The sequence below is a fragment of the Rana temporaria genome, chromosome 10 (genome assembly GCF_905171775.1).
Source record: "Rana temporaria chromosome 10, aRanTem1.1, whole genome shotgun sequence".
NCBI lineage: Eukaryota > Metazoa > Chordata > Amphibia > Anura > Ranidae > Rana > Rana temporaria.
Window position 1 is genome coordinate 78,722,022 of NC_053498.1, and position 24,635 is coordinate 78,746,656.

General features: G+C 41.6%; 1 protein-coding gene across 3 annotated transcripts in view; it reads left to right on the top strand.

Annotated features, from left to right (window-relative positions):
- Positions 1–24,635, top strand: part of ARHGEF12 (Rho guanine nucleotide exchange factor 12) — a 254,728-nt gene that overhangs the window by 30,058 nt on the left and 200,035 nt on the right. For 2 of the 3 annotated variants that reach the window (XM_040325540.1, XM_040325541.1), the window contains exons 2-4: positions 7,560–7,583; positions 9,209–9,315; positions 21,166–21,222. In XM_040325540.1, the coding sequence (XP_040181474.1) occupies positions 7,560–7,583; positions 9,209–9,315; positions 21,166–21,222 (188 nt within the window). The remainder of the gene's footprint in view (positions 1–7,559; positions 7,584–9,208; positions 9,316–21,165; positions 21,223–24,635) is intronic. The other variant, XM_040325542.1, reaches the window with a different exon arrangement.

Below are 24,635 nucleotides of genomic sequence, written 5' to 3' on the forward strand. Positions count from 1 at the left end.
AAGACCCCTTTCACACTGAGGGCATATTGCAGGCACTATATCGTTAAAAATAGTGCCTGCAATCCGCCCTCAAACAGCTGCTCCATTGTCTCCAGTGTGAAAGCCTGAGGGCTTTCACACTGGAGCATTGCGCTAGCAGGACGGTAATCAATGGGACAGCGCGGCTATACTGTACTTGTAACCCTTTCTCTGCTGCTAGTGGGGGTTAAAAGCGTCCCGCGAGCGGCTGAAATGTCCCGCAAATCCGGCGGTAAAAAGACTCGATGAGTGCCTCAGTGTGAAAGGGGTCTAAAGCTCCGTTTTTGGTTTGAGATCTGATAACTGTCAGTTCACAGCAGGCGGTAAAGAGTTTGTGGTTTGCACTTTTGTAAGCCACAATGGGGGTTGCTCTGTTTGTATCTTGGCCAGGGCACTATCTGCATGGAGTTTGCCTATGCTCCTCATGCTTGCCTGGGTTTTCTCCAGGTATTTGTTTCCCCCCACACTCCTAAGAAATGCTAGTAATTGACCCTAGTGCGTACACATGTCTAAATTACCAACCGCACTTTTGTTGAAATTCTGTGTGGCTAGTGCAGCTCTGGTACACATTTTCAGGCATTGCGTTGAGGCTCCCTGGGGGGGGCGTCGGCAATGGGGCAATTGCTCCCCCCGAGGAAATAAGGAGCGGGTAAGCCGGCAGGTGACTGAGTAGGCCGGCGAGTGAGCAATCATGTCGCCGTGCCGGCAGTCAGCCAGGCTTGTGAGCGGGCAGGTGTTTTCTGTCAGGAAGCCGCTCCCCCATTTGAATATGCAACTGAATTGACGTTGTGTCGCGGCCAACTTGGTACACTCGCACGCAGTAAGCCTAGCGTTAGAAGTCGGCAAGCGGACATCTTTATACACCCACCCGGAGTCTTGCTTTTCACAGATATTTTTAACAGTAAACCCAACTTATATTTCACTATATAAGCTGAGTTTCCTGTTAAAAATAACTGTGAAAAGCAAGACTCCGGGTGGGTGTATAACGATGTCCGCTTGCCGACTTCTAATTCTAGGTTTACCAAGATGGCCGCAATGCAACATCACTTTGGTTGCATATTGTGTAGCAGCTTTCTGACATCTCTCACTGCCCGCCCTCACTCTGGGACACAGCCACTGGCAAGTGACTATTCACATCTGGTGGCAGGGGATGTGGCAAGTGACAATCCGCATCTCGTGGCAGGCAACAGTAGCAAGTGACATGCTCAGGGCTCCCAATGATTCTGCATTATGGTGAGTTGAACTATTAAATTTTATATTACAATATAATAATAGAAATAATGTGCTTCAATCATCCTAACACCATAACAACCATGGTGCCGTGATGATTGAAGCTCTACCACCAGCCATTGCCCCGACAAGTTGCCTGCAAAATTTTCTGGCAGTGCCCCTCCCGAGAATGGACTCTGGATCCGCCCCTGATGGTTCCATGGTCAGAAGTGCATTTAAAGTGGTCAGGAAAGGGTTTGGTACCCCAATGATGTTTTGAGGTGCTGAATGCTCAAAGAGCTCTGCAAACCAGCTTTGCTCAAACTGTCATGGCAAGAGACCAGCAGTATTGGTGCTAAGAGTTGACATAGCCTTTAATCATAAGGCTGGGTTCACACTCGTGCAAATTTGCATGAATGGCTCTCAATGGAGCCGGTTCACACATCTCCGGGCGGCCGCGAAGCGCACTGCAGAAAAGCCCTGTGCGTCTTTGGCTGCGTTTCAGGTCCGAGTTAAGGCAAAAAATCAGTCCTGATTTGCACTGAAACAGAGAACAGGGACACACCGGACCCCCTGCTGCAAGCTGCTCCGCATATAGTGAGAAATCGCCGTTCTGTCATCAGTACAGTTCATATCCTTTTTATTTAGAAATCTATATCCGGTCTTTTACATATTAGGGCTTCCAATTAGAAAAAATTATATATTTATACACCTTATAAAATGCCCAGGGTAAATAGTTTGCTTTGCATTGCCAACATTTTTCATCTGGTTACAGTTGGTTGATATTGATGTACAGAAACCCACAGTAATCGGTTACAAAATAATTTTATATTGAAGACAAAATAATAAAGGTTATATTTCCCTGCTTTGTGCTCTGTACTTACCTGCTGCAGATATTCTGACTGCCTGCTTTTTTTTCTCTACCTGTTAGCAGATTCATTTGCTAAATGTGACACACTCTCTTTTTTATAGAGGAATTTCACCCCCCCCCCCTCCTCCCCCAACATTGAAAAAATAATAATTATTATTATTATTATTATATCTTGCCTTTTTTGTAGGGTTATCCACAATACATACTTGCAGTCCGGCGAATCCAGTGATTTTCTTTAGCGATCAGCTGTTGCACATCCAGTCCCTTGCCGCCATCTTCTCTGATGTCCATTAGACTTGGCTGCTTTATCTTGGTTCTTTTATTGCTCCCCATGATGCATCATCAGAGTGCTGGCGGAAAAAAACAGGAAGAGACAGACGTTGGGTTTCCTGAGGCCTCTTATGATAAATTTTGCGAGCATCCCAGGAGGCTATGGGCATTCTTGCCTAAATGAGAATCCTGTAAATGTGCGGGTTCCCTCAAATTATAAAAAATAAATGTGTGACTGTGGGGAGGGAGGGGGATTAGTGGTGAAATGATAAATAATGAAAAGGTCCTCTTTAAAGTGGTCACCTTTCCAGAAATACTGTTAATGTGACCTAAATAAACACACACAGAAAAAAAAGCCAGCGCTATCAACAATATGTGTTAAAGTGTGAGTAGAAGTGGATATACCAATGGCTTCTTTGTAGTAATACAATAAGGCCTCATGTACACTGCTGCTGGTATAGACATTGAGCATGCTTTTCACACTGAAAGCGCCCGGGCGTCGGCAGTGAAGCGCCACTATTTTTAGCAGCATTTTGCCATAGTTTTTGCTGCGCCTTTCGGCCACCAGCGCAATGGTTTTAACCCCCGTTAGCAGGCGAAAACGGGTTAAAAGTGCCAATTTGGCGGCGCTGCCCATTGATTTAAATGGGCAGGGGCGCTTTAGGAGCGGTGTATTCACTGCTCCTAAAGTGCTGCAAAGAAGCTGCTGGCAGGACATTTTTTTTAACGCCCTGCCAGTGCAGCGCCCCAGTGTGAAAGCACTCAGGCTCTTTTTTCAGGTGCTATTTTTAGTGCTAAAGCGCCTGAAAAACGCCTCCAGTGTAAAAGGGTCTTAGGAGCAGTTGGGCGTTCAGCATCTTTTAGCGTTATTGCGGACAGATCGGACACTTTTTTTGACACATTTTTGGGACCATTGACATTTATAGAGCGATCAGTGCTATAAATATTCACTGATTACCTAGGTGTGTTCTAACTGTGTTTTGGATGGGTCTAACTAGGTGAGTAGGCAGATTGTGTGTGTGTGTGTGTGTGTGTGTGTGTGTGTGTGTGTGTGTGTGTGTTTCTACAAAGTAGGAACAACAATCTGTTTCCTCTTCTCTGACAGCACAGGGATTTGTGTGTTTAGCCTCATTTCCACTGGCGTTTTTACAGCCACGTTTCTGAGCGTTTTTTACAGCTTAAAAACGCCTGTCCATGTTATTCTATGGCTTCATTCCCACATAGGCGTTTTTGAGCTGCAAGTGGCATAGACGTTTTTGAGCTGTAAAAAAAACGCGGGACCAGGGCGTTCTGAAGCTCCAGAGTAGAGCTGTAAAAACGCCAGACGTTAAACGCTCAAACGCGTGAAAACGCTCAAAAACTCGTGAAAACGCTGAAAAACGCGACCGCGGCATTTTTAAAGCTGCAGCTCACAAAAAAAAAATTATTTTGTAAAAAAAAAAAAATGGACAGGCGTTTTTAAGCTGTAAAAAAGGCTAACAGTGGCTGTAAAAACGCCAGTGGAAATGAAGCCTTGCACACCCTTTTTCGGCCGCTAGCGGGGGTTAAATGCGCCGCAAATTCACCCATGGCGTCGGCGGTAACAGCTGCGTTTTTCCCGCTGGCGCTATGGGTGGCTCAGTGTGAAAGGGGTCTATATCATTTACCCTTTGCTTGCCTTTACCTGGCCCTTAGGTCACTATTTACTCCCGCTGATGCTAGACACTCTTCTGCCAACTGACGCCAACAATGAGGCACCATTTCTCCCACTGAAACCATAAATGGGGCACTAGTCCTCCAACTAATGCCAATGATGGGGGCACTATTCCTTCCCCCTAACACCAAATGTGGCAATGTTTATGCCAACTGATGCCAGGAAAAGCTTCATTCCCGCTGGCCACAGTCTGGCCGCTCTAAGTCTGAAGGACCATAAACTGGCTCTTTTTGTTAAAGTTTGGAGACCTCTGCACTATAGGATTGAGCCATATATTACATTAAAACACTGCAAATATTATTGTGTAAATGTGACCCAACACTCGACACCGCCAACAATCCTCAGTGGTCATGGCTCCCGCAGCCAATCCACCAGCTCTCTTCTCCATCCTGTGCTGCCAGGACAGACTGGATAGATTGTCATTGGTCCGCACCATCACATGGTGTTAAGCCACCTCCTACAGTTTTTCTGTTAGGATGAACTAACACTTTAGGCATGCAGAAGTTACAAAAACGTTTTGCTGAACAAAGTTTGAGGTAAACAATGTATGACTGTTGGTTATAGTTTGAGACAAGCACTTTGAACACCTGAGTCCTGAGTTAGCTTTGCCTTGTTCATGTAATGCAACTCAAGCTTGAAATCATATGAGGAAGGCAATCAAAGAAAGAGAATGTAGGCAATATGTACTTTAATAGATAACAATGTTGGGTCGGTATGTGTGCGTGCGTCTAGCAATGCCAGACAACAGTTTAAAAATTCTTATACTAATATTTGAAGAACTTGTATGTACAGAGGGTGGACAAAATAACAGGGACACCACATGAGGGGGTATTTTTTTTACAAAATTGCAAGGGTGAGCCCAGAATATTTATTGACAATATTGGCTTATTGTTTAAAAGTTCCACACATTTCAATTGAAGGTGCATTTGTCTGAGAAACTGCTGAGAATTCTATTTCAAGTAGAGCCATCGCGGATATTGACCTCTTATGCTGAACATGGACAAAAGTGCGTCAGAGGAGGAAACTTCCCTTTCTCAGTAAGAATGCCAGATTGTCGGCAAGAATAGTTTCCAGAAATGTACTTTTTCTACAATCTGGCTTTTACTATTTGCTGTCCTAATCAACTGCCAGTGGGAAAACGGCTCCACCTATTAACTCTGGGAGATTTTATGCAGATTTAGTCTTTGGTACAAGGGTACATTATTTCAGTTCTGGTCTCTGAAGAAGTCGATCTCTGCCACATCCAGATTCTGACCGCCTTTTCTGACACTTTTTTTTTTGTTTACAGGTAAAGATCTGTATTTTTTGCTAGAGAATTACTGAGAACCCCCAGACTAATATTAAAAAATATATATACACACACACACACACACTAGAGAATAAAATGACGATCAATGCAATTTTTTTGTCGCACAGTGTTTGCGCAACGGTTTTTCAAACACCTTATTTTTTTATTTTTATATTTTTATTTATGCCGAGTAAATGGATGCCCAACATGTCTCGCTTTAAAATTGCACATGCTCGTGAAATAGTGACAAACTACGATACCTAAAAATCTCCATAGGTTACACCTTAATTTTTTTTTACAGGTTACCTGTTTAGAGTTGGAGGAGGTCTTGTGCTAGAGTTATTGCTTTTGCTCTAACGTACGCAGCAAAATGTTTACATGTGTGGTGCAAATAGCGTTTACGTAGGCATGCACGACTTGTGTATGCACAAACACTGAGTGATGGGGGTGTGCGTTAATTTTTTTTTTTTTTTCCCACAATTATTCTTGTTTTAAGGAATGTAAACCTTTCTTGTAATAGAAATAAGGGATGACAGATCTATAAGACACCAAATCTCTCCTCTACCTGATTTAAAAATAAATAAATTGTGAGGTAGTCTACTTCTGCCTCCATTATGTTTCGGTCCTCCCAGGACTTTAGAGGTGATCAGAGACTATCTGGTCCCTGTTCACCTCTATGGACAGTCACACAAACCGTCGCTTTTACAGTGACCCCCTCCCTCTGCTTCTGAATGCAATCCAGTGACTAATTGGCTGTTGGGCAGCATTGATGAGTGACCATATTGGGGTTATGACCGATGGCTTCAGCCATAACCCCGGGAAACCACTTTGAAGCCGGAAACGTCTATATACGTATTGCGGTCGACATATGGTTAAAGCCGTATTAAACCCCCAAAACAAAAAGGTTTTCAATGCAGCTCACCATTGTCAACCTACATGAAGTACACACAAATGGGGATGATGATAATAACTGAATAATTGGGGTCTAACACTAGTCCAATTACCAAAGCATAAATTTGACATAGATGCAGTAGCGCAGTGTCAAAGTTAACCACAAGATGTCACTCTGTCAGCACATAGAGCCAGTGGGTTATAGGGGATACTGTACATTGTTTTTGTGAGCTGATTGGCTTCTCCCATCTTTCTTGTCACTTTCACACTTTCCCATGTCTGAGTACTTTTATAGCTATCCAGATGTTTTCATTTAGTTCAGAATGTGCTTTCTGCTAAATGTGTCATAGATTAATTGCAGCATTGCATAGTTTGTTGTAGGAAAACACAGTAGTGTTACAGCTGCTCGGTTATATTACTTTAGCAGAAAAAAACACTGATTTATGTAAATATTCAGAATGTTCTATAACCTTCTCATTCCGGCTGGCACTCCTCTACAGCTGCAGGCCTATAGTAGCAGACAGTCTGGTGACAAAGGCTTGATGCACCGTTGAGCCTGTCACTGTGATGTGTTTGCTCTTATGTTTGTGTTTTGTGATTTCTTATGCATCTCCATCCTAAATATGCTTAAAGCGGAGTTCCACCCAAAAGTGGAACTTCCGCTTAATCCACTCCTCGCCCCCTTACATGCCACATTTGGCATGTAATTTTTTGGGGGGGAGTGGGGGCTTTAGGGTTAAAGACAACAAAAATAAGTACGAAAAGAGCAAATAATCGCTACTGTACGGGGTTCATTTTTTTTACTGTGGGACATTTACATATTTACAGTAGCGATTTGCTTTTTTGTACTATAAAGGGCTAATTTTTGTTTTTTTTAACCCCATTATGTTACTGGCCGATTGATTATGAAAATTGTAATCGATTAATTTCATAATCGATTAGTTGTTTCGGCCCTAGAACGTTTGCTTTGTTAGTCAAATCCTCTGATGAGGGGACAGGGCTGTGCTGTCTGTGTCTATAGACGAAGACCGCATGGCTCAGAATTAAGCCCACACAAGTGCCTCCATAAGGAAGTGGCTTTCTATGTGTCCGCTTGCCAATGAGGTAAAGCCAGGAGCACCGGCTGGGGACCCCAGAAGAGGAGAATCAGGGCTGCTTTGTGCAAAACCTTTTACAGAGCAGGCAAGTATGACATGTTTATTGTTAAAAAAAAATAATAATATTATATTCACTTTAATACATTAGGCCTAGTTTTATTTTTGTACTTGTGGATGCAATTTATTATAGATTAAAATTGTGGTGTTTTTTTTTTTTTGCAGGTTTCATGCAAGAAAACCAACCAGGTAATTTTAAAAAAATTTTTTTTTTTTTTTTTTATGTTGATTCATTATACAAAAAGTTGATGGTAAAAACTGAAAGGGTAGTTGAGCTCTCCCTAGCTTGTTTAGACACAATTTCTCCCAATTTTTTATTTTTCTGAAGGAAATGGAAAGCTGATATTAATGAATTTTAGTTGCCTACCTGTCATGGTGGTCCTCCTAGATGCAATAATTTGGGCCACTAACACAGAAAATGTATGCATAAATTCTTCTATTTCTCTGTGTGGTACATTTTCTTCTCTGTATGTTCTAGATCAATGACTTTTTTTTTTTCATTGCTATTCTCCATAATCTCTCCAAACACAATAACCTCATATGGAACCTGCAAATTCTGGCCTAGGACATGCAAGAGCCAGGTGTAAGGGGAGAACAAACGTGTCATCCCACTGACACTTACACTCAATGGCTGCATTCTGTACCTAGAAATTGGCTCTTTACAGGAAAATGCCACCCAGAATGAATTCTTCAAAGTGTTGGCTAGAGTTGAGGGCTTAGAAGCCCTGTTAGGTTATTGATTTTTCTTGTAATCTCTTGCTTTGGGACCGAAAGGAAGGGAAAAATTGAACACAGAGCTCGACAAATACCAGGTCGCCATGGCGACTAGAAATTGCATCCTGGTGCCTGGGCATTTGCCAGCCCCAGTAGCATAACCTGGTTGGGGGTGGCAGCCGGACACAACAGGAGTCACAGAACAGACGCCAGTCTTGTCATAGCCAGGTGCCCGGTAGGCAGGTGTCACTGTGCCTCGTTTGTGCATGAGGCCAGGGGTGGGAAGGGGTGGTGCTGTGGGGGCTGGTTAAAGGAGAGGGACGGGACTGTGCAGAGCGGAGCCCAGGCAGGAAGTGTACCCTGTGCGACTCTGACACCATGGCAGTGGCTCTTCCTATAGGATCACTGGGTGCGACTCCAGGCCGAGCTGTCCTGAGAGACTCTTGGCCCCATCTCGGAGAAGGAACTGGCAGTGCTCATCGGACCCCTGAGCCAGACACCCCCTCACAGGGAACCCCCCCCCCCCCCCCCCAGGCGCTTTGGTTACCCCTCCTACCCAAAGGGCTTCAACGGCAGCTCCGAGTTTGGTCTGGACAGCCCAGAGTCATTGTGGCCAGCTATTTGGCAAAAAATACCCTGTGGTGAATAAATGCCAACAAAGCTTGATATGTGTGAAAAACTTTATAAAAATGTCAGATGTGTACAGTGTTGCATGACCTCGCAAATTGTCATTCAAAGTGCGGCAGCGCTGAAAGCTAAAAATTGGCCTGGGCAGGAAGGGGGGAAAGTAACTAACTAGTAGGCAAGTAGTTTAAAAAAAACTGGCTCCTTTTTTAGGCTGGCTCCTAGGTTCAGACAAATGTCACTTCCTATTGTGTTTCTAGGATATGAAGTGAAGGGCAGGCTCACCAATACTTGCTAATACTAATGGGATTTTAGCCCTTCCCTACAGTACCCAAATGTAAGCATAGTGTTTGGAAGCATTTCTATGGCACTGTTATCCAAGACCATGTCTGTTGGTAGGATTATATAATATTCTATATAAGATTTTATTCATGTACTGTAAGCTAGTTTATTAATCCAAATGGGGTTCTTTTCAGGCAGGGGAGCATTTTGTGCAGCGACACATCAGCAGACAAGAAGCAGAAGTTTGAGCGAAGTGTCAGCTCATCCCATGACGTTTTATCGCATGACTTTGATCCTACAGGTAGGGTGTCTCTTTTTACTACCATTTTACTTTTAAAGCAATTCTACTAAAGTCAGACAGGGTAATATGATGCTAAAAGCATGTTTAAATATTATTTTCATGCTTGTCTTGGGTATATCCAAAGTTATTTATGCTGTGTGCTGCTATATTTTAAAATCTACCACTGAATTTTAGATTCATATTACTGAGCAAAAAAAAAATGGGGGGAGTTTGGGACTTTAAATGAGGCACATATGAAGTGCACCTCCATCCCTGGTTCAACATTTGAAAAAAAGAAATTTGGGACTTTAAATGAGGCTGCAGACATGGTGTGGGTAATAAAAGGAGGTACATATTTGTTAATCATGAAATTGCATGACATGTCTCAAAAAACAGAAACCACATAAAGTAAAACAATCATTTTATGTAAATGTCATTTCATGATGCTGAATACACCCATATATTGTGTGCATGTGCAAAATAGGCAGCAAGAGTACAACCTTGCATAACCTGGCGCCACACAGTGGTCTGTATTGATCGATGAGTACAGTATATACATTAACATATTGTAAGATTGGGGTTATTAGACTCCACCGATGGATGCGTTTTCCAGTGAGTACGCCAGTCCAGAACTGATTTTTTTTTTTTTTTTTTTTAAGGGCCTGGTAGCCCACTTTTATTTAAAAACACAAAAGTTCACAGATACATTAGCAGCTCTCGCAGGGGGTTCTACCATTCCTGTATCTTGCCAATTCAACAGTTTTTAGCCTCCTGGCTTTTATACTTGCCTTTCAGCTGTTTTAGGCCTTTAGCCTAGGCCTAAGTTTCTGTTCCTCAGAACAAACAGTTTCCTAGAGTTAAAAAGGATCACTAAAGGAATTTTTTATTTTTTTTAGCTAAATAGCTTCCTTTACCTTACTGCAGTACTGGTTTCATGTCCTCATTGCTCGTTTTTCCTTTTGATGTTGCTGTAAAACTGCTGTGATCTCCACACTTCCTGGTTGTCGGTTTCCTTATAACCATCATACTGGGAGCTTTTCACGGTGGTCTAAGCTGTCATTACTGTGTGTCTAAAACTTAACAGAACCAATCAGATTTATTTTAAAAACAAAACACTGCCCTGGATTTGTTTGTTTTTTTGTTCTGTGTGTCTCTTTACTTCACAGAAACATGAAACCAGTTTAAAAGTGAAACTAAACTGCAGGCACATTATATGATTGATTTTAAATTATTTGTAATCATTTTTAAAAGGAATCGGTTAACTTTTATGTCTCTATACCTTGTAAACGGTCATTTCAGCAAAAAATGTTTTTTCCTTTAGTGACCCTTTAAGCACACACCTAGTTTACTCCTGTCAGCGTCTTGCTGCTCAATCATTAATGACATCTGCCTCTTGCAGACATGCATACAGCCTCTGACTCCTCTCAGAGGGATTTGGGAATCCATCTGATTCCCAGGACAGACTTCCTGTCTGTAGGATTGGGCCCTGAGCCATGTCAGGTCAGTCTTAAAAAGCCCAAGACACAGCTGTGCAATTAATGTGTCTTTCTCTACAAAATATGGCGTAAACGAGCAATCTTTCACATAGCACAGAGTCCCACCCTCACAATATGTGCAGATGTCACATTGACAGCAGTAGCGGTGAGGGAAAACAAATGGAACCATCAGGGATTGATAGTAGTATTCATCAACTTTAAATGATATAAGGGCATATATCCGCATCTCTTGTGCCCGACGCGTTTCGTGTCAATGACACTCATCAGGAGCTGATGCTTGGGATATCTACAAAGTAAATAGTATAGGGTATAGTTATTTTGATCTAGTGGTGATCAAAATAAATAACAATCATAATGATAAAAGATGGAACAAAAAGGTCCGCCTTGAGTACTTACATGGGATCTAGGAGGTAGGTGTGGTAAGTATGGAGCTGAGGCCAAATGTTTTAATATTTTTTATTTTCCTCGCTGCTACTGCTGTTAATGTGACATCTGTACATATGTTAATGTATATACTGTACTCATCGATCAATACAGACCACTGTGTGGCGCCAGGTTATGCAATGTTGTACTCTTGCTGCCTATTTTGCACATGCACACAATATATGAATGTGTTCAGCATCATGAAATGACATTTACATAAAATGATTGTTTCCTTTATGTGGTTTCTGGTTTTTGAGACATGTCATGCAATTTCATGATTAATAAATAGGTACCTCCTTTTATTACCCACACCATGTCTGCAGCCTCATTTTAAAGTCCCAAATTTCCTTTTTTCAAATTTTCACATATTACGGAGCAATGGAAGGATGTTGCTTATATAGGATGCTTTACAGAAAAGTGTCTGTCCCCTATAAGAACCACTTGGATCCTAACTGAAAAGTATATCCTGATGGTTACGATCAACCTTCTTTTTTTTTTTTTTTTTCTTTTCTATCGGACATTGTACCTGCTGCGTTTTCCTTTAAGGAGACTGTTTAGCACACACCTATAGGTACTGTAAATATCTCCTGAACGTGCACTGTTCAGGAGATAATTACTGTACATGCAGCTGGTGACATCAGAGGCGCATGCACTCGGCATGAACAGTCACCCAGGCCATTTCTGCAGAGTCTGGAGCCGTAAATGGCAGCTCTAGTGGGAGTAATGTCATCGCTGCTCTGATCCCTCCCACAGCCATAGTGACGCAGATCCTCCCCTTCTTTCTACAGTCCCCAATTCATCTCCTTCTTTCTACAGTCCCCAATTCATCTCCTGATGGAACGGAACCTTTGGAGTCACTCTGCACATGCTCAGTTTAGTGTGTATTGCTACAGAGTTTTATTTTATTTTTTTTTTCCTTTTTTTTTATTTTTTATTTTTTTCTTGGGAGGGTGCATGTGATAAGCACAGGGTCAGGGGTCCTGCAGCCTCATAGAACAGTCAAACGAGAATGAAAACTCCTACAAGCTTTTAACCAGTGCTCAGCTGGACACTGATATAAGTCACAAGAGTGCTATAAACTGCTGATAAGGTATTTAGCAATTTTATATTTTACTAAAATATTTCTATTTCCATGTTCTGTGTACTGTGGGAGACCAGATATAGTGAATGCAGGCTCCTGGGTTTAGTAACACTTTAAGATTCAACAGTGAGACACACCCCCATGTACTGTGCTGCAATCAATAATGCTGTTCAGGGAGCATTAAGGTTATTGATTGTAGAAATGCGCAGGGAACATGTTGTACCAAGAGATCCAAAGCAGAAAGATGTAGACACCAGTCCACCATACTCTAGACCCACTTCCCCATGAACAGGTGCTGGTACAGTTGACACTTGCAAAATGTAAGCAAGATGACATAGGTGACCGCATGCTATTTTAATTGGAAACCCAGCAGCTTTATTGCAGACATTTTATATGTAAAAACATCACCGCCTCAAAGACAAAAGCAACATTTTGGCTGTGGTGTTTTTACATATGAATTTTCTTCAATAAAGCTGCTGGATTTCCCATTAAAAGCAAAACGTGTCGCCTTCCTCTTCTTGTCCTGTACCAAGACTCAGAGTATTGCTCTTTGTGTGGGAGCATTGGTCCAGATCTCCAGTGTGTTGGCACATGGCAGCTTCGTATAGCTATAAGCATGAACACGCATTGCATAACAGGAAAAAAAAATGTAAAGTCTAGGGAAAACTATCAATAACAAACAACTCGGGCTTTCACATTGGGATTGCAGATGAGGCTTCTTTCAGGCGCTTTACAGGCTTTTTTTTTTTTTTTTAACGCCAAAGCGCCTGAAAAATGCTCGAATAACGCCTTAAAGGGGCCTAAAACCAAGGTTTTACTGTATTTGCTGCTGAATAAGTTTGTGATGCAAGGAATGTCCACTAGGTGGCGTCCATATCTCCAAACAATAATAGCATGTGTATTGGGATAAAATCCCAGTGTATTATATCAGGCTTGGAGACCAGGGAAATGAGCTGTCCATACAGGGGCACAGTTAGAGCAAACCCAACAATAAAATTGCCAAAAAAAAGTTTACCTAATAGACGAACATGTGGGGATACAGTCCGGCGTCCAGACAAGCTGCTGGATGGCGGCATGTTCCCCACGTAGTCTGGCCTAAATAGCCCCTCCCTGCCAATCGGACACAGCCTGAAGGAATTTTCTGCGTCTGAAGGCCAGGGAGGAGATCCGGGGTTTAATGACATCCGCTTCCACATCCTGTTCGAGCATGTGCACTGCGAACGCGGCAGAATGATGGCCCGCACCACCGGAACAGTGGCTTCAACGGCGTACAGCGCGTGTGTGCTGGAGGAGCAAGATGGCAGCCGGATGGCATATAGCCGTGTAAACGGCCAGCCAATACAATGCCGCCATGGATTACCAAATCCGGGCGGCTCTGTGTGCCGGGTATGTCGAGTGCAAATCCAAGATGGGAGGTTGTAAAATAAGGGTGCTAAAAAAATCCAATAAATAACTCATAAATATATATAATACAATAATAATGTTCCTACATAATCGCCTCACATGTCCACTAATGCGTCCTTAAAGTGGAGTTCCTTACGTTTTTTTTTTTTTTTCCCCCTTAAAAAAAATTACTTAAAATTACAAATATATATATATTTTTTTATACTCGCCTGAAAGGGCTGTTGCTATGCAGAAGTAGGTCTTCTGCCTCTTCTTCCGCCGCGGTGAATCTTCTGGCTCGATCTCCGTCACGGTGTCTTCTGGGAACTGTGTATCCCAGGAGGCAGCCACCCATTCACAAAGCGCCGCGCATGCGCAGTAGGAAACGGCTTCACTGCCTTTTTCCCTTAGTAAGAATAGAGATGCCAGGACTGAGTGATCGCCGTCGGGGGACCGACATCGCGGGCGACTAGGACAGGTAAGTGTCCTCATTAAAATTTCAGCAGTTACAGTGTTAGTAGCTGCTGACTTTAAAAAAAAAAAAAAAAAAAAAAAAATCGTGATTGGAATCCCGCTTTTAATGGTTAGCTATGTTTTAGCTGAAATGTGTTCAGAATAATGAGACTAAAGGGGTGACATGTATAGATCAAAACTGTATGGATGTGCCGTGCATTGCCAGTCCTTACTTGCACCCCAATGCACATATATAGTAAAAGCCCCACAACACAGATCACACCCCATCATACTGTGGATGAATAGTGTGATAAAGTACGATCTATCTCTCTGCACTGTTCTATTTTCCTATTTGTGTATAGAAGCAATATGTCTCTCTGCTATTCCAAAGGAATGAGATTTTCAGCTCCTCTGCAAGATCTTTTCTGCTGCATCCTATTAAAATTCAAATGAATGAATAACTTACAGATTGGCATAAGTAAATAACATTGTTTTTGAATAAAAAGTATATACTGTTTATGACTATGTTTCTGTCTGATGTGTATTGAATACATTCCGCTTATCTAGTTGCTTGGTTTGGCAATCTCTGTTTTTATACAGAGCTCCCTTCACTATTTACCATATGATTTGTAGATTGAATTCTCTTTAAACTCTTAGAGTATGCAGTTTTCAGGGTTGGATCGAAGGACATAAACCTACAAAAATAATTAAGGTTCTTGCTTTTAGATTCATGCAGGATTTTTGTCTTGTAGTAATCTTCCAGGTCAGCAATTTGAGAGATGTTTTGGTTCCCCTTTTCAGGAAAACACAAGTGGGGGCTGGAGCCATTTCATTTTTAATAGCTTTGCACCATCTCCTTCACTGTGAAGACAAGCTGTGTTTTTTTTTTTTTTGATAATTTTTTTTTTTTTTTTTTAATGCCTAGACATAGGGCCAATGTCTCATTGTCTAAGGATGTTGGGTTACTCAGAGAGGTTAGCTTTGCCATCTCCCCCCAAACTCCTCCATAATTCATTGAACATAAAAGCCCCTGGTGCTATTAAAGCTTTATTTATATTTTAGTTACTGGTGGGCATTATGTAAATGCCAAGAATCTCGGGTAAAAATGTAGTAGTAACTTTTTTATTTTTTTCTTCTTTTATTATGTCGATCAAAAATTGAAGGCATCAAATATAGAAAATAAAAAACTGTGTTTGACACAAGTGTGTGTGTGTGCGCGTGTGTGTATTATATAATCTATATCGTAGCAGCGGTCAGCATCCCAGCCCCGGTTCACACTCAATGCAGGTAATGAAAAAAATGGGAAAGGATCGCCATAGGTAAAACCAGGTGGTATGATTTATTTGGTGGTTAAAAGCAGTAACGCTCACAAGCGTAAGGATATCTCCAGTATGAAATGTAAAATGCAAGCCGGCCGGCTACAATACGAACGCCTGTGCAAATGGGATGTGAAACTGCGTGGCGATTTCCTGCTGAGCCCTGACACTGTGGTCGGTCTACGTGCCTCCGTCATCCGCAGCCCTGCTCTGTCCTCTCCCCCCTTCTTGCCTGTCTGCTCGTGTCGGCGACCCCTCTTATAACTACTATAAAATCCTCCCATCCACTCTAACATAAAAATACTTGCCCCTGTGTTATATAAAAAATATGCAGATTTGTACCTATATCAGAGTGGCTCACGTGACTCCTCCCTCCCGGATGATTTCATCGTGACATGTCCGATGGAGTTGTCAGTCGAGGAGTCACGTGATCGCCGGGAGCCGCTCTGATATAGGTACAGATGAGCATATTTTTTAAATGTAACACTGGAACACATATTGTTTTTACAGAGAAGATGGAAGGTTTTTATTGTAGTGGCTTAACAACCACTTTGGTTAAAAAACGCGCATGCAGAAAAGCATCGAACGCATTCGGACTGTGTTTCTTTGGTGTGAACTGGCCCTTAGGAAAGTGTCTTGGGTACAGGACTGAAACTTGTAAAACATAAGAAGTTCTTCCTATGTATCCGTTCCTCCTTAAGGCCTCTTGCACACTATAGCTTTAAAAAGCTCAGTACATCCTAAATGAGTCCCATTTCAGCAATCCGGTCACTTGTTTAGATCTTGAAATTGCATTAAAGGAATTTTTTACCCTGAATGACTCATTGCTACGATCAGAGGTTCCCCGATTAAGACAGCTGCCAGGTATAGGAGACACTATAATGCTTTATTGAAAAGAGGGATTTAGCCGCCCTACTCAAAGAACACAAAAAAAAATTCCCCATCTAGACCCACGGGCAAGAATTAAGTCCACTCGCCTGGACAACTGCGTTGTACTCGGGCAAAATGTTATTCCCAATTGGATAAACCGGGTAAACTTTTATTGTGTCCCTAAGACCAGGAAATCTGATGGGTTCCTTCACTCAAAATCCTAAATCGGTTCTGCCGGAATTCCACAAAAAATTGTTTAACTATTGCAAGATCACAGGCCAGCAGGAGATTGATGCATTTTGTCTAAATCTTGTCCTTCCTGACCTTACAAGATGAACATGGAGCCTTTCTAGATAAAGATATCACTGTGGAAGAGGTTCTGGCTGCTGTAAAACACACGCACGCACGCATATATATATATATATATATATATATATATTTTTTTTTAAGGGGGTTAACTGTGTTCCCAAGATGTGTTCCAACTGTGTGGAGTATGGCTGACTAGAGGAGGAGGCAGATCATTGTTCCTACTTATTAGGAACGCATGATCTCTCTCCTCTCCCCTGATGGAACTGGAATGTGTTTGTTTACACACGCAAACATCCCGGTTCTCCCTCCGTCCATGAGCCATCGCGGGTGCCCGGCGGTCATCACGCCTGCTGGGCATGCGCATTGATTCTGTGACGGTCTGTGGGCGTAAGCACACCTGCTACAGCGTCTTAAAGAGCTGACGTACAGCTACGGCGGCTCGCGCAGGGGAGCCAACCTGCTGCAGTATAACTATTTTTGTTTTCTTGTTCACCTGTTAATTTGATGCACATGGAGCAAGCGAGGATTGTTCGCTGTTCTACTGACTGTTCTTTATTGTTTTACCAAAACAAATAATAAAAACCAATGAAACAGAAATAGCTCAGTACATTAACGCAGAAATTGCACAAAAATGTGCACAAATGCATACAAAAAAAAAAAGTCTGAGAAAGATGCTCAAACAGGAGTATTGTGTGCCTAATGCATTGCATGCATGCATTAAGGTACAAAGTCTTTCCTTTACAGCTACTAGATTTTTTTGGAGTTGGTGTTCCTTGTTTGCTGCTTGGTCACAAGATCAGTGATCGAGATCCATGCATTATCCATCTGCTATAGTGCGAGAATATTGAAGTGAGGCTATGTTGCATAAAGCAACCACCAAAAGATATAACTGCGATAACCAGTTTGGTGGTTTACAATTGATCAGTGTATGTGTAAAGACTGAAGAAATTAAAGACTTTCAGCCTGAGCTTTTTTGGCTGGGCTTCTCCCCTGGGTCACTCCTGTGAACAGTTTTTAGCGGAGAGCGGTCTGAAGTCCGCTCTTCGCTGACGTCACTGCCATCAGTCGGGGCAGCGAGTCATCGCGACTTCCAAGTCGGGATTCGCCAGCTGCCTAGATTGATGGCAGTCTCAGCGAGCCACTGAGACAGCCTCTTCCCGCCGCTCCACACTCCAGTGAGCGTGGAGAAGCAGATAGGAAAGAAGCTGACTGTCAGGAGCTTTCCTCTCGGGGAGGAGTGAGAACCGAGCCATCAGCGGTTTTCGGAGGCTCGGTTCTGAGTTCAGAGACGGTGGGGGACAGCTGCAGCATCGGTCCGATGCTCCATCCACATAGGTAAGTATGAATAAAAAATAAGCCCGTACTTTTCTTCTAAATGTTCAGAAAGATTATTCCCCATTGGATACAGATTTAACTTGTTGGTGTCCAATAAATAACTGATTTGGATGGACTAATCTTTTTATTTTTCAACTGTGACCAAAGATGCGCTATGGTCTGTTTTTGGCTCCATTCACCCTTGGTGCAATTTTAGATGTGACTTTAGATGCATAGAAGGGAAATCGCATTGTTTTTCAATGGTGCCCATTCACATCAATGTAACTCGGCATGGTGCGCTTTTTGTAAAAGGTTACTGTACGGTTTTGGTGCCATTCCAGCATGGATGTTTTTTTACAGCACTGTTGCAGATTTAAACTTAAAGTTCAGGTGGGCTTTAATGTGCCAGGCAATCATGTTTCATGCTGTGAATATTTACATTGTATTTAAGGGGTTGTAAAGGTTTGTCTTTTTTATTTTCTAAATTGGTTCCTTTAAGCTAGTGCAGGAATATGCAATTAGCGGACCTCCAGCTGTTGCAGAACTACAAGTCCCATGAGGCATAGCAAAACTCAGACAGCCACAAGCATGACACCCAGAAGCAGAGGCATGATGGGACTTGTAGTTTTGCAACAGCTGGAGGGCCGCTAATTGCATATCCCTGAGCTAGTGCATTGTTGGTTCACTTACCTTTTTTCCTTCTATTTCCCTTCTAAATGTTTTTTTTCTTTGTTTGATTTTCTCATTTCCTGTTTCTTACGGAACAGGAAATGAGAAATTCAGACAAAGAAAACAAAGAAAAAAAACATTTAGAACGGAAATCGAAGGAAAAGGTAAGTGAACCAACAATGCACTAGCTTAAAGGGGTAGTAAAGACAAAAATATTTTCCTCTTAAATTTAAGTCTGACAGTAGCTGATAAAGTAAAAAGTAATGTTTTGCATTATAATTAGTTTGATACCTGTTGAAATCGAGCTGTTTTATTCACCTCCATCACTCCTGAATCATTATTCTCACTGACTTCCTGGTTTGCGGTGCGCATTCATTCTTGCAACATCATGGCCTAATGGGAACTACAGTTCCCATTAGGCTTAGCCTCCATGCCTGTGAGGGATAAGAGAGCATCTACACGCAGGGCTGTAGTCATAGGGAGGGGGTGAGCACATTCTGCTTTCCACCATGCAAAACAGCTCAGATGCTGGTGGAAAGCAAGAAGAGGAGAGACGGGAAATGGCATTTTCAAACCTGGATTACTGTATTTTGGAGGTCAAAAGGAAAAACGAGGTAAGTGATATTTAAATGCTCTAGCTTACAGCAATCAATTGATCTAATAAAAAATGAACCTTTAGTGTTCCTTTAAAGCAACCTATTTAGAAAATAAAAAACAAACCTTTACAACCCCTTTAAACACTGTAACTGCTATTTTTGCCCATAATGTTTTTTTTATTTTATTTTTTAAGAATGCATACTGTATACATTTCACAAAAACTTTCTGTTAAACATAACAAAAAACTTAAAATATTTTATAGCTTAAAGCCCAGAAATTATCCAAGTAGGTCTAAACTGCTCATCCAAAGGAGTGATGACATTGGGTGAGTTTCAGAAAACACCAGACGTTTAGAGCAGTTTTTTTTTTTTTTCTTTTTTTTTTTTCTTTTTGGATAGACCAGGATTGGTTAAAACTCCTGTCTGGGCTTTTTTTTTTTTTTCATTATCTGTGCCCTATTCAGATTTCCCTTTTACTACTTGTCCCATGGACACAGCAGAAAGTGAGAGGAGAAATGTGAGGTCAAATCTGTTGTCCCCAATAAAAGATTTTTGCTCTTTTTGTTCTGGTGACAACTTGGTACTGTATTTCAAATATAACTTCTTATTTATGCCTCCTAGTGACCACTGTCATGGGGAAATAAAAATGAGCAAATCTTCCTAGCTGGGACAAAGACCTGGCACAGGATTGTGTTCTAACCTCTAATGATCCTATAGGGAAAAAAATGGTTGTCACATGATGCATCTTATATTTAAAGCTATACTCTAGGCCAGAGGTCTCAAACTGGCGGCCCTCCAGCTGTTGTGAAACTACAAGTCCCATGATGCATTGCAGGGCTGACAATTACAAGCATGACTCTCACAGGCAGAGGCATGATGGGACTTGTAGTTTTGCGACAGCTGGAGGGCCGCCAGTTTGAGACCCCTGCTCTAGGCAGACATTTTGTAGACACCAATGATTTAAAGCGGTATTAAATTCAAAACCAAAAATCTAATATATTGCAGCTTACCATCTCACACTTTATAAGCAGATTACAGCCAACCGATTTCTTTATTTTATGAGATAAAGGTTTTGCATGAATACATAAAAACTGATTGTTCCAAGCACGCCTGCCAGTGTTAAATGTTTTTTCTCATGCCTGTAAGTGTGAGAGAGTTCTTTGAAAAACTGACTTGCTGGCTGGATCACCAGATTAAAACAGAAGAGCGAGCCTATAGAAAACGAATACAGCCACCCCATCTAAGAATTGGTAAGCTGCAATATGTTTGCTATTGGGTTTAAAGGGTAAGTTCACCTTTTACATAAAATCTGTAAGGTGAATTTACACTGGACGATCTCCCGCTGTGAGACATCGTATAGCCGCTTTACCTGTCTGGGGATTTGAAATCTCTGCATCTTTCTCTCCTCTACTGCCCAGCTGACAGGCTGGAATGCCTTCTATACTTACCTTTACAGAGTACCTTTAGGAGATTAAGCCACAGGGATTTCAATCTCCTAAATGTATATGTAAAGGTACATATATAGGAGGCATTCTAATTGGTCGGCGCCAACCAATCAGAACCTGCAATGGCTCAGCCTGTCAGGAGTAGGGTAAAGGGTTGCCCTGTGCAAAACCATTATACAGAGCAGGTAAGTATATTCATTGTTTTAATATGATGTTAATATTACTTTAAGTAATGCACTTATTACAACAAAATAAGTATTAACTGGGTTTTTTTTTTTTGCTTTTTTAAATAGGTACTTGGATTGTGTAGTTTGTCTTATTGCTACTAACATTTTTTTTTCCACTGGGGTAGATGTTTGTCTTGTCTTGGGATCTTGCTAATATGGTTGTACCATCTGTGACGTGCTATTTAATAGTACCTAATTTGTGTTGTTATTGCTGTTACCGTTTTGTTTACATTTTACCTGTGTTGTCTCCACATCTTCATCTTTCATTCTCTCTCCCGCTATCGTGCAGAGAGTTCGTCCAGGAAGACAAAATCTGCTTGGGATGAGAGTAGGCACGAGACCTATGGTAAGATCTTGGTGCCAGCGTGGATCTTTGCCACCTGCACATGCATTGCTGTGTCTCTTACCTGTGTGCATTTGCATGGCATCTTTTGTCTTGGAGTAAGGGACTTTGTGGCTTTGAGTTCTCCTGCTGTCGCTTTACAGCATGCTCTTTTTATAATCTGCTTTTCTGTGGCGATCACATTCATGGCTCTACAAACTGTCTACTGAAATCATTTGAAACCTAATTGACTTTAATTGATTTATTTTTCTGGATTCTGCAACTGGCTAAAAGCTTGTAGCTTACTTTGAAAATTGTAATCTTAAAGTGTAATAAAAGGCAAAACTTTTTTTTTTTGTTTTAAATATAGTGGCGTGGATTAGAACACCTGTCAGTTTTTAATTAAAAATATAATCAAATGAGCCCCAACACAATCGCCAAATCTCACCAGAATATATAATATATAAATAAAAGTGTGACGTGCATTTGTATTCAGCCCCCTTTACTCTGAAACCCCCTAACTAAGATCTAGCAGGACCAATTTCCTTCAGAAGTTGCCCAGTTAGTGAATAGAGTCCATCTGTGTGTAATTTAATCTCGGTATAAATACAGCTGTTCTGTGAAGCCCTCAGAGGTTTGTTAGAGAACATTAGTGAACAAACGGCATAGGAACACACTAGACAGGTCAGGGATAAAGTTTTTTTTTTTCACAAGAAAAGGGATAAAGTTTAAAGCAGGGTTAGGTTATAAAAAAAAAAAAAAAGCTTTGAACATCTCACGGAGCACTGTTCAATCCATCATCCGGAAATGGAAAGAGTATGGCACAGCTAACTGCAAACTTACCAAGACATGGCTGTCCACCTAAACTGACAGTCCGGGCAAGGAGAACATTAATCGGAGAAGCAGCCACGAGGCCCATAGTAACTCTGGAGGAGCTGCAGAGATCCACAGCTCAGATGGGAGAATTTATCCACAGGACAACTATTGGTTGTGCGCTTCACAAATTTGGCCTATATGGAAGAGAAGGAAGAAAGCCATTGTTTGAAAGCCATAAAAAGTCCCATTTGCAGTTTGCGAGAAGCCATGTGGAGGACACGGCAAACATGGAAGAAGGTCATCTGGTCAGAATTTTTTTTTTTCAGCATTAAAGCAAAACGCTATGCGTGGCAGAAAGCTAACACTACACATCACCCTGAACACCCCACTGTGAAACATGGTGGTGGCAGAATCGTGTTGTGGGGATGCTTTTCTTCAGCAGGGACAGGGAAAGCTGGTCAGAGTTAATTCCAATATAGATGGAGCCAACTACAGGGCAATCTTAGAAGAAAACCTGTTAGTCTGCAAAAGATTTGAGACTGGTGTGGAGAGTTACTTTCCAGCAGAACAGCAAGTCAAAACCTACAGCCAGAGCTCCAGTGGAATGGAAGACTGGGCAAAAATGTCCATCTCTAGATGTGCAAAGCTGGTAGAGACATCCCCAAAAAGTCTTGCAGCAAAAGGTGGTTCTACAGAGTATTGACTCAGGGGGGCTGAATACAAATGCACTCCACTTTTTTTCACATATTTATTTGTAAAAAAATGTTAATTTTTCATTCCACTTCTTCACAATTATGTGCCACTTTGTGTTGGTCTATCACAGGGGGTCTCCAAACATTTTAAACAAAGGGCCGGTTTACTGTCCTTCAGATTTTTGGGGGGCCAGTCTGTGGCCAGCAAGAGTATAAAATGTCTAGGTGTCAGTGGGAATAAGGAGAGAACTAGTGTCCCATCATTGGTGGCGGTGGGAAAAATAGTACCCAATCGTATCTGTCAGAGGGAGAAATAATTCCCCATAATTGGTGTTGGTGACAGAAATTATGCCCTACTGTTGGTGTCCTCGAATAGTGCCTTTTACCACTGGTCTATCGCATAAAATCCCAATAAAATAAATTTTTACGTTTTTTTTTTTTTTTTTTTTTGGTTGTAATGTGTCAAAATGTGAAACCTCTCAAGGGGTATGAATACTTCTTCAAGGCACTGTGTATGTACGGGTTTGCTACCACTTTTAATCTAAGTGATAACATAAAATCCTTAAATACTTTTAAATAAAAATCAGCAACAAAATGTTCTTGCATGCTGGCAGTGGTATGACTTATCCAAAGTAAAGTGAACAAAATGCACTTCAAATATATACATGTGTATTATACACCCTTGTGCATAAGTGAAAAAAACAAACAAACCATAAAGTCCAACATAAATATATTCCTCCTCTGTCTCTTCTGTGTTTATGTTGCACAATTTATCCCAAAACCTAATGAGGAGTATTTTATTCATTTACATTGGAATTTATATTTTTGTTTTTCACTGTATGCACAAGGTGTGTAACATAGTGGTATATTTGGAGTGTATTTTATTTTTTCTCACTTCATTTTGGATAAGTCGTACAACTGGCAGCATGCAGGAACATTTTAAGCTGTCTGGTTTTTATTGCCATCTGTGCCAACTTTAGGAAGATTCACCCTCTATTTGTCCTGTTAACCGTTCAAAAAAGTGTAGAAGAAAATTCAAAATTTAGGTTGGCTTCAGTGCTCTAAGGCTCCATGCACACTGGACGCTAAAATAATGTTATAAAAATGGCAGTAGCTTTGCAGTGATTATTTCAATGTTTTTTTAGTGTTTTTGCAATAGAGTTTTTAGCATTTTTCTTTTTTTTTTTCAATGGATCAAAAACGTTAAATGCTGGTGAGCCACGTTTTTGAGCGTTTATCGACATTTATCAGCGTTTGGCGTTTTTTGTGGCCAGAAAAACGACTCCTAAACGCGATTTTAGGGCGTTCAGAAAACAGCCCATAAACTTCACCACTGATAAATGTCCAAAAACATCCATGGACACATAGGATAACATAGAGTGGAGTTTTTGTGCTTGGGGGGGGGGGGGGGGGAAAAAAGCCAGTTTATGAGCTTCAGTGTGCATCGAACCTAATAGAGGGGGAATCTTCCAGTGGGGACACGAGTTCTGTGGTGACTCTGGTGCCACACTTTGGAAGTGCAGGGAAATCTCCCAAATGGAACACAGATGGCAAAAAAGGGGATATAACCCTCCCCTACTCTATCCAAAATGTGTGTGTGGAAGGGGGGGGGGGGGGGGTTTTGCCTTTTGTTAGACTTTAACTGTTTAACACTGATCAGCCGTAAAATTATGACCACCCATCTAATATTGGGTAGGTCCCTTTTTGCAGCCAAACAGCCCTGACCTATCGAGGCATGGACTCCAAAGTTACATCCATGGCTCAAAGAACATTGCCCAGCACATCACATTGCCCTCACCGAATTGCCTTCTTCCCATACTGCATCCTGATGCCATCTCTTCCCCAGGTTGGCAACACAAATGCACATAGCCATCCGTATGCTGTGAAGGAAAACACAATTGATCAGACCAGGCCACCTTCTGCCATTGC